This window comes from Lactuca sativa, chromosome 6 (assembly GCF_002870075.4).
Source record: "Lactuca sativa cultivar Salinas chromosome 6, Lsat_Salinas_v11, whole genome shotgun sequence".
NCBI lineage: Eukaryota > Viridiplantae > Streptophyta > Magnoliopsida > Asterales > Asteraceae > Lactuca > Lactuca sativa.
This window is the reverse complement of record NC_056628.2, coordinates 83,835,373-83,849,284: the sequence shown is the minus strand read 5'-3', so window position 1 is coordinate 83,849,284 and position 13,912 is coordinate 83,835,373. Positions and strand designations below refer to the sequence as shown.

Below are 13,912 nucleotides of genomic sequence, written 5' to 3'. Positions count from 1 at the left end.
TAGTTTTTTTTTATAAAAATAAACTTAAATATTGAAAAAACTAATAAAATGAAGTGAGTTTTCTTCGGAAAAAAAAGTTCATTTTTTATATATCAATATTGATTTCCATGGAAAGAGGACGAAAAATCGATAACGGTATATTCGGTTTTTTTATTGATAAAAAATGTGGCCTAAAAAAAATTTAAACGAAAAAAAGAGACGCGTCTTTTGGTAAAGAGGTGGATTTTTTGGTATAATCTTGTGTGTACGTCCAATACAAAATTATACATCTATTTCCTTGACTGTTGATCATTATGATTTTCGACGCTCACGATTGGTTCCTTGGTTTCTTGTTAATTGTGGTTCTCTATTGAACCTCACTATACATATATATATATATATATATATATATATATATATATATATATATATATATAAGAATAGGTTCAAATAAAGATAGTGAATAAAATGAGGACGTGATGATGATTTTCAACCAATCATTTTAAATTTTATTTTTGTATATTTACCAAACTAATTAGGGGTAGTTTCGGGCTTTTATATATGCAATTAATATGATATCTCTATTTATTTGGAAACTCTCTCCGGTTAGGGTTAAAAGCGGCTCCATCCTTGAAAAAGGAACAGCCCTACCACATGTTTCCCTTTTCCATTTTTTTTTGTTTCTCTAATCGACATCTTCTCTGAAGCATCTGTTGCAATGGAAATCGATCACGGGCCAACGTGTCGATAATGACGGCTTATGTATTTTTTTCCTCCTATGGATACTTGGATGTCTCCATTATATACTAGTCGTCTCCTCCACCCTCACACTTTTTCTCGTAGTCTTTATAATCAATGACATTATTTAACAACTGATTCCTAGTATGCCTACTATTCAAGTATTTTGTGTTTTTATCTGGGACTCGACAAGTTGGATGCCCAACTGGTCGAGTAGAGTCGTGACCCGCTGACAGTTTAAGTAACCTACTCGACGAGTCGGGGGACTAACTCGACGAGAAGGTGCTGGTTGAGTGTAACCCTAAATCTAAGGGTTTGCACCTTATTTAAACACCTTATCTCAGCCTCCATCGCCCTTATCACTCCCAGAAAGCTGGGTATCGAAACCCTAGCCGTTTTGGTGTGTTCTAAGGCTATTTTGATACATTTGGTGGTTTGTAAAGCTTGAGAAGAAGAAAGAAGCTAGAGAGTTCGAGTTGGGGCTTAGAGATTCAGAGATCTAGTTCTATTTTCAGCACACAATCAAGGTAAAATGCCCCTGTCTTGGTCTTCTATGTGTTTATTCATCTTTAGACTTGGATTTTGGGCACATTTAGGGCTTTCCAATCCATTTTCGGATTTGTGGAGTGTTATATGGAGTCTTGACTTCATATCTAAGTCATTGGAAGGGTCTCATGGCATAAAGGTGCCAACTTTATGGCCATGAGAGCCCCATGCATCTTGTAGAGCTCCTTTTATGGCTTTTTAAGCTAAAGCCCCCATGCATGTACACCAAGTTTGGAGCTTTACGTATGAAATGGACATTAGGAGGCCAAATCTATAGTTTTGAGGTGTTAAGGCCCATGTAAATCGACGGTATAGTGTTGGTCAAGGATGTGCTCGTCGAGTTGTTCTTGGGACTCGGCGAGTTGCGGTGTAATGACCACCAAATCCTTTCTATGGATGGACCGGTTTTTAGGGAGGAAAGTCCCTTAGATGTTTAGACGTAAAGATATCTGGGAATCATGGGACTCGACAAGTGCTTAGAACAGGCTCGGCAAGTCCAAGGTAATCTCCTAATCCTTGAAGATGGACTTGACGAGTTGTCCATACAACTCAGCGAGTCTTAGACCAGACACGTTCTTATGAGGGAGATGAACTCGCCGAGTTCAAGGAAGAACTCAACGAGTCGGATGAAGATGGTCCCGATGGTTTGAATAAAGGAGAACTCGTCGAGTTCTTGTTAGACTTGATGAGTGGAGTCGGGGTTGGATCAAGTTAGTGGAGTATGGGCTCGACGAGTTGGTAGACCAACTCGGCGAGTCAGGTCAACGGGGTGTTGACATTGACCAATGTCGACTTTGCTTGGTTTTGGTATTGACCCTGGTTAGGTTTGTATGTTCTGTTTGATGACTTGAGGGTTGTCGTGTAGGGATTGAGGAGTCGAGGAGAGTCAACCTTCACGTCGGGGACAATTCAGACACTACACGACATCGAGGTGAGTTACCTTCCAATAGAAGTGGGTCTAAGGCACCAAGGATAATTGACTGGTCTGTTATTGTTACTTGGGATGGTTATCTTTGTGATAATTGACTGGTCTGTTATTGTTGGATATGTGAGTATGCTAGACTACTTGATATGTGAGTATGCTAGTTTGCTAGTTGCCATGTTATATAAGATAGTATTAGTAGAAGGGACTAGTCCCAATTCGGTCGTTAGGACCAATGGGTAGGTCGGACACCACATATATGTCTGATAGCATGATTATGATATGATATTATGTGTTAGTAATAGGGGATGTAATAGTCCCCGTGTTCGGTTGAGATAGACCGGAGGGTAGGTCAGCACCCCAAAATAACTTAACATGGGTAGGCCAGCACCCCAGAATAGCTTGACATGGGTAGGCCAGCACCCTAGAATGGCTTGACAAGGGTAGGTCAGCACCCCAGAATGGCTTGACATAGGTAGGTCAGCACCCCAAAATTGCCCGATAGTATGTATGCTATGTGATTGTATGATGGGGAAACTCACTAAGCTTTGTGCTTACAGTTTCTGTTTTGGTTTCAGGTACCTCTTCGTTCAAGGGGAAGGAGTCGGCGGTGTAGCAGCGCATCACACATACACACATGATTTCCGCTTAGAGTTTTTTGGGATTGTACTATGATATTTCGTTACTTCAGATGATTTGATTTTGAGACATGATATTATGGTTTTATGTATTGACATGATCTTGGCAATGTTTTGATAAACTAATTTATGAATCACTTAACAAAAAACAAAAAAAAAACAAAATTTTTGGCCTCAAATTTTGGGATGTTACACATTAGGTCTACGAGTTGACAAGGTAAATTAGATCTTTGAAAGTTTTCTTAATATTTGCATTCTGTTATACTTCAATTCTTTTTTTTCCTTAAAATTTTATACTACTCTATTTAGATTGGGCAAACCATGAACCATGGCTTCCTTTGTGGTGTCCTTCGGGTTTTTATATGATGAAGAATGTTCTTTGTTCCAATTTAACTTATCTATTTTTAGTTGGGAAAACTGAGGGTTGGATTTCTTTGTCTTTCACCTTAATTTTGTTCCCTACACTTATGTCTCAGTTGAACCAACTTAATTTGTAGGTTTTTGTTAATCTACCATCTTAAATCTATTTTTTCTGCAATTTCTAAAGACGCGGGATTCTTTGCTCTACGATTACAATAAAATCAAACAATACGGGTTGAAGAAGGTGGATATGATATAGACCTTGGTAGTGATACTTATGTGGATCCGGAACCCATTCTTGCTTCATTTGTACAATCTGGTATGTAGTTTATACATTTCATAACATTCTCATATGTTTTTTTTCAAGTTTTTTAGTACACTTTAATGATATTCCATATTCTAATGCCTTGAAACAATGTTAATTTTAGGGCTGTTTCCTATGTATTTCAACAAAGATAGGCTAGTAGCCTAGTTTCAGTTGGTTGAAGGTGAAAAAGGCAACTAAATGTTGAAGAAATCATTTTGTTGTGAGGCTCGTCCATGGTTCCATCTGCAATGTGATACACTTCAATTGCAGTCTAATATGAATTGTATAAGACATCGATATATATATATATATATATATATATATATATATATATATATATATATATATATTCTTAATGGAATTTGTGTTAGTTTCAAACCATGCTTATTGCATATACTATTTTTTATATTCATACTTGAAATTGTCTAACTTATTTTGCTACTCAAAATTTATTTATTGGATGTTCAAGTATGAATATTAACTTAATGTTTCATTCTGAATTGAATTTTATATATGCTTGTATGAATTTGCAATGTTATTTAGTTTTAGTTAATATTCTCATCAGAATTTTAAATGATATACGCAAATAAACATAACGTTTTGGACATTCTAACGTGAATCTGAATAGGTGTTTCAAATTTTGTATTTTCTTTTTAAATCAAGATAAAATTAGTGTTTTAAAAATTCAAACTTTGAAATCCTAAATAATTAAAAAAAAAAAAATTAAAAATAGTTATCTAAATCCCTACAAATCCTCCAAAAATCCAATTTCCTTATTTATCACTTTCACTTTTACCATATTGCCCTTACATATTAACTAATCTATCTTTTATAATATTGTTTTTTTAATTAACAAGAACTACTTAATTAAAGAAAATAATTGGTTTATAATTGTCCTCATTGTCTTCACTTTAACTAGTGTCTTCAAAAGAATCATTTCATATATATATATATATATATATATATATATATATATATATATATATATATATATATATATATATATATATATATATATATATATATATATATATACGAAAAAGTAAATATACCCTTAAGGGTATATAAGTTTAGGTAGTCAAACCCACCATAATACGCTATTTTGTTTGATATATTTATCATAATGTTCTTAAACTTCAACCTCTTACTTGATTTACTTTAAAGATTTTCGAAATTTCATTATTATCTTCCTCTTTTATTACATCTTTTTTCCCAACACATACTCGGCTATATATATTATAGTTGAAGATAGAGATTATGTAACAGTAAGATAAATGTGAAATTTAAAAAAATATTGGAAGTAAATTATGTTAGAAGTTAAATTATAAGAACATTTGACAATTACAATATATATATATATATATATATATATATATATATATATATATATATATATATATATATATATATATATGAAACGGAAAATACTATGATTCCACTTCATTGTGACACATATCGACCCAATTACTTAAGCCGACAATTTTGATGTCTTTACTGTTTTCTCTTTTTGTCTCGGTTTTAATTAGTTAAATTAACTGGACTACAATCTCTACAAACATAAAACTTTATATAGTAACATGTTTGGCTATTTAAATGTTATCAAATCAACAACTAAGTTGCAAGTTAAAGTTCTCTTGTGAGATTCTCATGTCACTATTGTGTGTTGCACACTTGGTACCACCTATAAATAACTGTCCCATGTATCACTGTCTCATAATCAATAAACCTCAAAAACAAATAGATTCTTAGTGTTCCTTGTCTCCATAGTTTGAGGAGATTTCAACGAATTCCAGAAAATGGAAATGACCACATGCACGATACTTTGGAATTCAAAGAGGAGTTCTGATCCTAAAAAAGTTAGTATAACAGAGTCGATTCAGGGAGCGAACAATGCTGTGAAATGGGTCGATAGTTGTGAAGCTTCTTTGGAAGATGGTAAGAAGCCGTGTAACAAATGTAATCACGAAGTCAATGAGGTACAGTTTGAGGTTAAAAACGAGATAAATGACGGGGATACGCATGCAAGCGATGCCAATAGTTCTTTCCTTCAATCTGTCGTTAATATGATCGGAATGCTCATAGGTGTGTTTTTTTTTTTTTCCCAATTCGTCTTTTATTTTGTTAGGTGCGTAGATTCATAGATTTTCTCTTCAAAAATATCCTTTAAAGAGAGGGACTACAGTTACCTAAACATTTTTTGATATCTAACAGGTCTTGGCCAACTATCAACATCATATGCACTAGAAAACGGAGGGTGGATTTCTTCATTTCTTCTTCTAGCCCTCGGAATCGCATGCGCATACACCTCCCACCTTCTTGGAAAATGCCTCGAAAACAACAAGAAAGCAAGAAACTACACAGATATCGGCCACCATGCCTTTGGGAGCCGTGGAAGAGCCATCGCAGCAACATTTATCTACTTGGAGATCTTCATGGCACTTGTTTCCTACACGATATCATTGCACGACAACTTGAAAATGGTCTTCTTTGGAACCAATGTCCAGTTCTCATGGGTTCATCACTTGTCTACTTCTCAAGTCCTGACTGTGTTTGCGGTGTTGGTGGCACTTCCTAGCCTCTGGCTGCGAGATCTTGCATCCATTTCGTTCCTCTCTACTAGCGGCATCATCATGTCGCTAATGATTTTCGTGACAGTAGCATGCACCGCAGTGTTTGGAGGTGTCACCGCCAATCACACGATCCCTGCTCTTAGGCTAAGGAACATACCACACATATCCGGCCTGTATGTCTTCAGCTATGGTGGCCATATTGTCTTTCCTGATATACACAGGGCTATGAAAGACCCCTCCAAGTTTACTAAGGTTAGTAGATTCTATCACATGTACAAGTAGCATATTGATCTTTTTGAACATTATAATGGGTATTTAATGTTTAGTTTGTACCCAAAAAACGAAGACGATTATAATTTAACATTGTGTCTTCAATTCTGCCATTTTCCAGGTATCTATCGTAAGCTTTACATTTGTGACCTCGCTATACGCATCTTTAGCATTCATGGGAGCGAAACTTTTTGGACCGGAAGTAAATCCGCAAATTACCCTGAGCATGCCTCGAGGCCTTGTGTTCACAAAGATCGCATTATGGGCTACTGTTTTGACACCAATGACCAAATACGCACTCGAATTTGCACCAATTGCAATAGAACTCGAACATCGGTTCCTTTACTCAATGAAGTCTCGAACCAAGACGATCATAAGGGGCACAATCGGGTCGATCTTGTTGCTACTTATACTGGTCTTAGCCCTATCAGTGCCGTACTTCCAGTATGTCCTTGGACTTACGGGTTCGCTCGTTAGTGTGGCAATAGTACTCATTTTCCCATCGGTATTCTATATCAAGATCTTTTGGAACCAGATATCGAAGCCCATTTTGGCTCTTAATGTTTTCCTAATCGCAATCGGCTGTCTTCTTGCGATCTCGGGTACCATCTCGTCTATGAAATTGCTCGTGGAAAATTTTATGAGGCTCCACTGAGGTCGATAATTGGATCTACTAGTTAGTACTTTGGTTTTGTGTGATAGAGATCCTATATACGGTGAACAATTAAGTGTTGGTGAAATGTGTCTAACTATGTATAATGATTTGTCAACTCGACAGTTTTAATTAATTCTTATTTAAAACGTATTCATCGATTATGACAGTTGGTCGTGTGAATTGTGATAAGTACGAAAATATAGAGAAGATAATATTAAATATGTATTCACTATTATTGTGAGCTTGTGAGCTTGGGGTTTTCACTGAAAGTTGAGTTTTAGCGATTACAGAAGTTGTCCTTATGGGATTCGTCAATGTTCTTTTGTGCATATTGAGTTCCTATCTATAAAAACGCATTTACATCACGTCACCAAACTTGGTGGTTTTATTAGACGTCGCCACATCTATAAGAGCATTGGGTGTGGTGTAACACCAAATTGGTGTATCTCATCCATAACATCATCATAACACTAAGGAGGAAATAGTGTTCCACATGTTATATCATAAGAGGTAGAGAGAGAAAATAGAGAAAATTATTTGATTGGTTGATTAAGGAGATAGTCAATCATCTTTCTTGTTTTATCTTGTCCCCGCGTCGTGACGCCGTTTTCGTGTGTCATCTCAACCAATTCGTTTCTCGTTGTGACCCACACCATATACTCTAATCTTCTCCAAGATGCTTCCAACCATTAAATTTAAATTACCAATTTACAATTAACTCATTCAATTCATTCTATTCGAATCCCTTAAAATTAACGGCTCATTCAATTTTGATATCCCTAAGTCTCGGAAAATCACTGACGAACACATAGTAATTACAAATTTTTTTTAAAAGTACATTCAAATTTAATTATTAAAACATAATAGTTTACTTATACACGCCACTTTTTTAAACAAAAACATTAAGCAAACTCAGCCAATTCGTTTCTGGTTGTGACCTGTATCGTATACTCTAATCTTCTCCAAGATGTTTCCAACCATTAAATTTAAATTACCAATTTACCATTAACTCATTCAATTCATTCTATTCGAATCTCTTAAAATTAGCGGCTCATTCAATTTTGATATAACAAACACATATTAATTACAAATTTTATTTACAAGTACATTCAAATTTAATTATTAAAACATAATAGTTTACTTATACACGCCACTTTTTTAAACAAAAACATTAAGCAAAACTAAGCCGTATACTTGATTTGTTTTTATTTCTTTTATATAAAATTGTGAGTTCAACAAATTTGTCAGAACTCAATGAAATTTACAAACAAACAATTAGAATATTACTTTGCAATATATATATTTTATAACTACTATAATATAGGGACTACTTTTGAAACATGAATATAACAAGTATCATTTTTGTTGAATTTTTAATTATATAGGCGTTTTTGAAAAATATACTTACCCAATAGGTATATTTTTAAACATATCCCTACTTCTAATAAAATACTCATAATCCTGCCAAATGTCAATATCTTTATTCTTTGTTTTGCCATGTGGCTTCTTCCTGTAAACCAATATAATGCTTTTCCCTCCAAAACAATTAGCTAGACTGATATCATTCCTTAAAACTAGCAAGTTCTCAAATTTAAAGTATACGACGTGATTTTGCAGATCTTTACATTATGAATGTAGGGATTGAAAATTTGAAATTTGAATACCCATCTTCCATATCTTTGCTTTCCTCATACCCTAACTCCGACTCCATCTCTCTCACTCTATGTTTCATCTTTTTTGTGTGTCGTCGCAAAAGGTTTTTTTTTGCTCTTCTACGAGGAGTGTGCATACTTGGTGTATGACATGACTAGTGTTTAAAAAAAACCATAGTGTACATGTTTGGAGCATTGGACAACTATTGTTTTAATTCAAGTATAAAGCTGATAGTTTGAAACGGTATACAATGAATAATTTGTAATCAATATGGTGATAAATAAAAGATATTCTATTTATATTCATAAATTCTGAGACCATATTTGATTCGATTATTCTTATGTTTCACATTTTATGTTTTGACTTCCAGAATAACTAAGTCGCTCTTCCTGAATGACTAAAGTTATTCAAATCATCCACAGTCGGTCATATGTTGGAAGTAGATATGAATCAAGACTGTCATGAAGGTTGATTGTAGATGTCCAAGGTATGGGACATATCAAGGATTGTTGCAACATTCATGAGTGCTCATAAGTTCTGGGTATTGGATTCAACCTACGCTCACTGGTATCACTTCATGGAATTTATCTCGAGTGATCGTGAGACGGTAATATCATATAAGTCTTCAAACCTAGATATATGACTTCTTGCCTATGAGTTGGTTATACATTGATTATACGTAAACGTATTGGTAACTCGATGTTATAAAATAGGCCTTTGTGTATGATTCAACAAGTAGTAGAACAAGCATATGAGTCGAAGTTTATATGTTCCTTCTTAGATTAGAAGCGATATGTGGGCCCATCGATGATTTTTTGTTGACCCATGTACCAGACCCGGTCAGAACTAAGTTGATGTGTTTAAATAAGTTCTATGTCAAACAAATCGGAAATTAATAAACAAATTGATGGACAATAAGTAAGACATTGTTCCATGTATTTGCTCGGCTGATATCTAGAACAGAGGATTATATGATCACTTATCTTAAAAGGCGTATCATCATCATCTAAGTTCCGCGAGACCTTGTAAGAGCTACGATTGCTAATCGGTTCCTGAAGTTATTCTTGCAGATATAGTTATTAGACTTATCCAAGTGGGAGACTGTTGGATTAGGTGTCTAAGTTCATAACTACTTCTGGGATGTACTTGACCCGATTAGCATGGTCCATTTGGGTTAAATGGCGTCACGCATTTGGATGACCAAAATGAGAGAAATAACACTTAAGGTTTATTAATATATTATAAGTTCTAATATATTAATAATATTATTTAATTAGTATTGATCAAGAATTAATTTGGAATTAATTAAGTGATCAAAAGAATACTAATTAAGTATATGTGTTGATTGTGTAAATCACCCATTACTTATATAGTGGGCTAATTCTCCATGATTTATCAAGTTGGGCTAAAACCCATAGGATGCTCCATGGTGTCTTTAAACACATGGATCATGGAAATGAAGAGCCATGTCAAGTTAAGGTTTACATGGTGTAACCCTACTTATGACACACTATAAAAGGAATATGTTAACAACCAAAATTGGCACTAGTGTGAGAACAAGAGGGCATAGCTGATTTTAGAAGTGTTCACTACTAGAAAAAAGCCCTTTAATGACGTGCAAACAATGACACTCGCTGATAGATGACGCGTATTGGTGTGTGCCCTATAAAATAATGTCAATTTTGCAAAATCTGAAGGATAGTGGACACGCATTTGTGCGTTCCCTAAAATTAGTGTAAGAAAAGAAAAAAAAAAAGAAATGCGGAGGGCACCTTTCATAAAGTGTGCGTCCTCTAAATGTGTCGCTTTATATTTTTTTTGCCTAAACGCGCGTTTTTAAAGGGGGAAAACGAAATCATCTGAAATTCTAATATTTTGAAGAACCCCGCTTCTACCCTCTCTCCGTAATATCTCCCTTTTCATTCACTCCTTCCTTCTCTCTGTAAACCCTAAGCCATCACCACTGCCACCGCCATTGAACCTTAAAAACTCAATCCACACTAGAATCCTACAATAGAACCCTAATAATCCTTTTGAATCAGCACATCCTTTTGAATCGGCTTGTCTTCCTTTACCTCTGCACTCTCTCTCTCTCTCTCTATCTCTCTCTCTCTCTATCTCTCTCTCTCTCTCTCTCTCTCTCTCTGCAAGCCCTAAGCTGCCACCACCAACATCGAACCCGATAAGCTTTAAGAGTTTGGAGTGCATCTAGAAACCTAAGCACACACTTCCACCATCTCAAGATACCGGTTCAAGATCGGAACACCATGTCGTAGTCCACGATGCCATCATCGTCTCCACAAACCGTCGTCAATGGCTGAGAAAACAAATGCAACTGGGTCTGGAACGAAATCAAAGCCAAAGCTCGCCATCAACCTAAGCACGCACTTCTGTCTTCTCCTCTAACCCATCTCTCCTCTCCGCCACCGTCGCTGACCTACGCGCCGCCCGTCAAGGAGACCCATCTGATCCTACTCCTTCTTGGTTCACTCCCAAAAGGTACATTCTTCATGTGTCTTCTCTCACAAATAAATTGTTTCTTCTTTCTGTCTTCAATTTGACGTCCCTGCAACTTCAAGGCTTCAATCAGGTTTCATTATCTTCTCCTTATATAATGATTTCTTGTTTTTGTTTCTTCTACATTCTACCCTAGCTCCAGAGCAACTTTCTTGGTGTGGAATGGACAGTGTATTGCTGTATTGGGATGATATGCTTCTGATTGTGGGCCCTTATGGAGATCCAGTTCGCTATCTTGATGATGAACCCATTATCCTTATCCCAGAGTGTGATTGAGGTAGGATATTGTCTAACTTAAACATGGAGTTTCTTCAACAGGAGGAATTTCCTCATCCTCTATCCCGTGTCAAGCAATCAGCTGGATATAGAGTAAGTTCAATCATTAATATTAGTAGTTCTTTTAGTTTCTATTACATAATTAACTTTTGTATTTTACATGTGTTGTTGCAGTTTTCATATCAGATAGGTGACTCTTTAATCTGGCTTGGAATTCGAGACATGATAAATGATGTTTGGAAGAAAAAGTTGAATCTGCGACCTATCACTTATTTTAGTGGTTATCAAGGCTCTGAGAATGATATTCCACATAGATACATATGGAGTCCTCATCTTGTTCCTAAACCAAAAGGTAAATTTTCCCTATATTAACTATTTATTAGACTTTATTATATGAGATGGATTAATCAAATCATAATATTAACAGATTGGGGACCTAAAATTTATGTGGTTGGATTTTGTTTCCTTGATCTCACATCAAACTACAAACCCCTTGAAGAACTTGTATGCTGGCTTAAAGCTGGCCCAAAGCCAATCTACATTGGCTTTGGTAGCCTTGTGAGTTTTCTTTATCCATATAATTAGTTCTTTTATGATTTTTATAATTTATATGATATATAAAAAAAGTAATCTAACTTAATATTAGTGTCACTTTAGATATGATTAATATTAGTTTTCTTTATCCATATCATATGTAGTGAGTCATTGCTGCCGCTTTATTTTTGGAGGTTCTATTCAACAACCATATTGTTTACATGTTGAACCTTGATACAAACACTTTCATGCATATAGTTGGCTCACTAGAATCCGGATTAAAAGGCCTTGCCCAACAAATCAACAATCATTTGTTTCAGATGTTCTTGACCCATGATATTAATATAAAAACCCAAGTCCAACCAGTTTTCTTAAAATTTCGAAAAGATCACAAGACGAGTATCTTTTTAACACATGATTATATAATAATAATAACATCAGCAAGACTAGAAACCAGCCCGTCCAGCAGGTCGGGAAGCCGACTTACTTTCTCTGTTTTTTAACTCCTCCCAAGAACAAGTACAAATGCAGCAGGTTGGTTTTGGTGTTAGTTCACCTATCTTTTCTTGATCACATCCTTTTCACTGTTATATAGTGTATTAATTAATTTTCTCTTAAGGTGCAAATCCTATGAGAAAATCAGAAAGAAACTGATGTTATTGGAGGCTCCTAATGTGCTTACTATTTCATTGAAGAGATTTCATGTAATATTTTTTTACCAAAAGATATTTGTGCAAGTCTTATTATGTTACTGAATTTGATTGTATTACAGTGTGCTAAATTTGGGAAGCTGAACAAATCGGTTGAGTTCCCAGAGATTTTAGACATGGCTCCATATGTTAGTGGGTCAAGTGATAAGTCGCCAGTTTACAGGCTTTATGGGGTGGTGGTTCATGTAGATACAATGAATGATGCCTTTTCTGGTCATTATGTTTGCTATGTTAAGAATCATCACAATCAATGGTTCAAATTTAACGACACCATGGTATGTATTCATCATTTTTTTTAAAATACCACCTTTCATTTCTTATACTTATGCTTATGCTTATATGAGTTATATCATGTCAATGTAGGTGAATGAGGTGGATCTTCAACATGTACTAACAAAAGGCGCATACATGCTCTTTTATGCAAGGTATTTTTATCTTTTTTATTTTATTTTATTTTATGTTATTAGTCAAGCAATTTCATTTTTTTTGTTTGCTTTGTTTTTTAGATGCTCCCCACGGACCCCACGATCAATACGCAGCTCAATAATCCAGCATTAATATGCATGAAAACACAAAACATTCGTTCACTCCACTGAACCTTGGCAGGTTTGCAATTACCAGCCGACTTCTTATCTTGGTTACCGATACCGGAGTCTGGAGTAGGAATCTTCCTCCTCCAGTGACAACTCGGGGTTCTTCTCAGACTTATGTTCTTGCAGCACAGATAACAACACCTAAAAGGACTCCAGTGATCACATTCCGAGTGACTGGGAACATGATTAAGCAGTTATTTATGTGTTACCTAGAGAGAGAGAGAGAGAGAGAGAGAGAGTAAAAGGTCGGTGCAGTTATTTATGTGTTACCTAAAGAGCTATCATATCGACAGGGGCCAGCAAGGGTAAGATTATGTCCTGATGGAGAATTTGCATAATTCAATTTGCAACAAAAACTCATCACAATATTTTTTTAATTTGAGTCGAAAGAAAAAGACTTTTTTGTGAAGCTCACCAGCATTGGATCCTACCTTATTGCACTTTCCAATTCTAGGATTTTTTTTTGTGGTTTTGATGCTTTCCCAGAAACAGGGGTTTGTAGATGATGAGTTAAAAACTAACTTGAAGATCGATTAGATCTTTAAAACAGGTAAAATAATAAACGAGTAAACAGCAAGAACACAATAATGGATCAAAGAGTGTCGAATGATTAATCAATAATCCTCAGCAGAGCTCGATAAAGA

The 13,912-nt window shown here is 35.3% G+C and overlaps 2 protein-coding genes across 2 annotated transcripts; both read left to right on the top strand.

Moving 5' to 3' along the window:
- Positions 1-5,200: 5,200 nt before the first annotated feature.
- Positions 5,201-7,269, top strand: LOC111891254 (amino acid transporter AVT1H). The gene is made up of 3 exons (XM_023887323.3): positions 5,201-5,572; positions 5,702-6,312; positions 6,452-7,269. The coding sequence occupies exons 1-3, from the start codon at positions 5,287-5,289 to the stop codon at positions 6,983-6,985; spliced, it is 1,431 nt and encodes a 476-aa protein (XP_023743091.1). The 5' UTR covers positions 5,201-5,286; the 3' UTR covers positions 6,986-7,269.
- Positions 7,270-11,455: 4,186 nt separating this feature from the next.
- Positions 11,456-13,233, top strand: LOC111891226 (sterol 3-beta-glucosyltransferase UGT80A2). Its single transcript, XM_023887292.2, has 6 exons — positions 11,456-11,524; positions 11,606-11,783; positions 11,859-11,989; positions 12,738-12,950; positions 13,039-13,100; positions 13,182-13,233. The coding sequence occupies exons 1-6, from the start codon at positions 11,456-11,458 to the stop codon at positions 13,231-13,233; spliced, it is 705 nt and encodes a 234-aa protein (XP_023743060.2).
- Positions 13,234-13,912: the final 679 nt, after the last annotated feature.

Bases quoted from the DNA above. Each gene is read 5' to 3' on its own strand.
- LOC111891254 (XM_023887323.3), top strand. From the start codon at position 5,287: ATGGAAATGACCACATGCACGATACTTTGGAATTCAAAGAGGAGTTCT. The intron at 5,573-5,701 runs GTGTGTTTTTTT...GATATCTAACAG, and splicing joins TATGATCGGAATGCTCATAG to GTCTTGGCCAACTATCAACA. The intron at 6,313-6,451 runs GTTAGTAGATTC...GCCATTTTCCAG, and splicing joins ACCCCTCCAAGTTTACTAAG to GTATCTATCGTAAGCTTTAC.
- LOC111891226 (XM_023887292.2), top strand. From the start codon at position 11,456: ATGGAGTTTCTTCAACAGGAGGAATTTCCTCATCCTCTATCCCGTGTC. The intron at 11,990-12,737 runs GTGAGTTTTCTT...ATTGTATTACAG, and splicing joins ACATTGGCTTTGGTAGCCTT to TGTGCTAAATTTGGGAAGCT. The intron at 13,101-13,181 runs GTATTTTTATCT...TTTGTTTTTTAG, and splicing joins TACATGCTCTTTTATGCAAG to ATGCTCCCCACGGACCCCAC.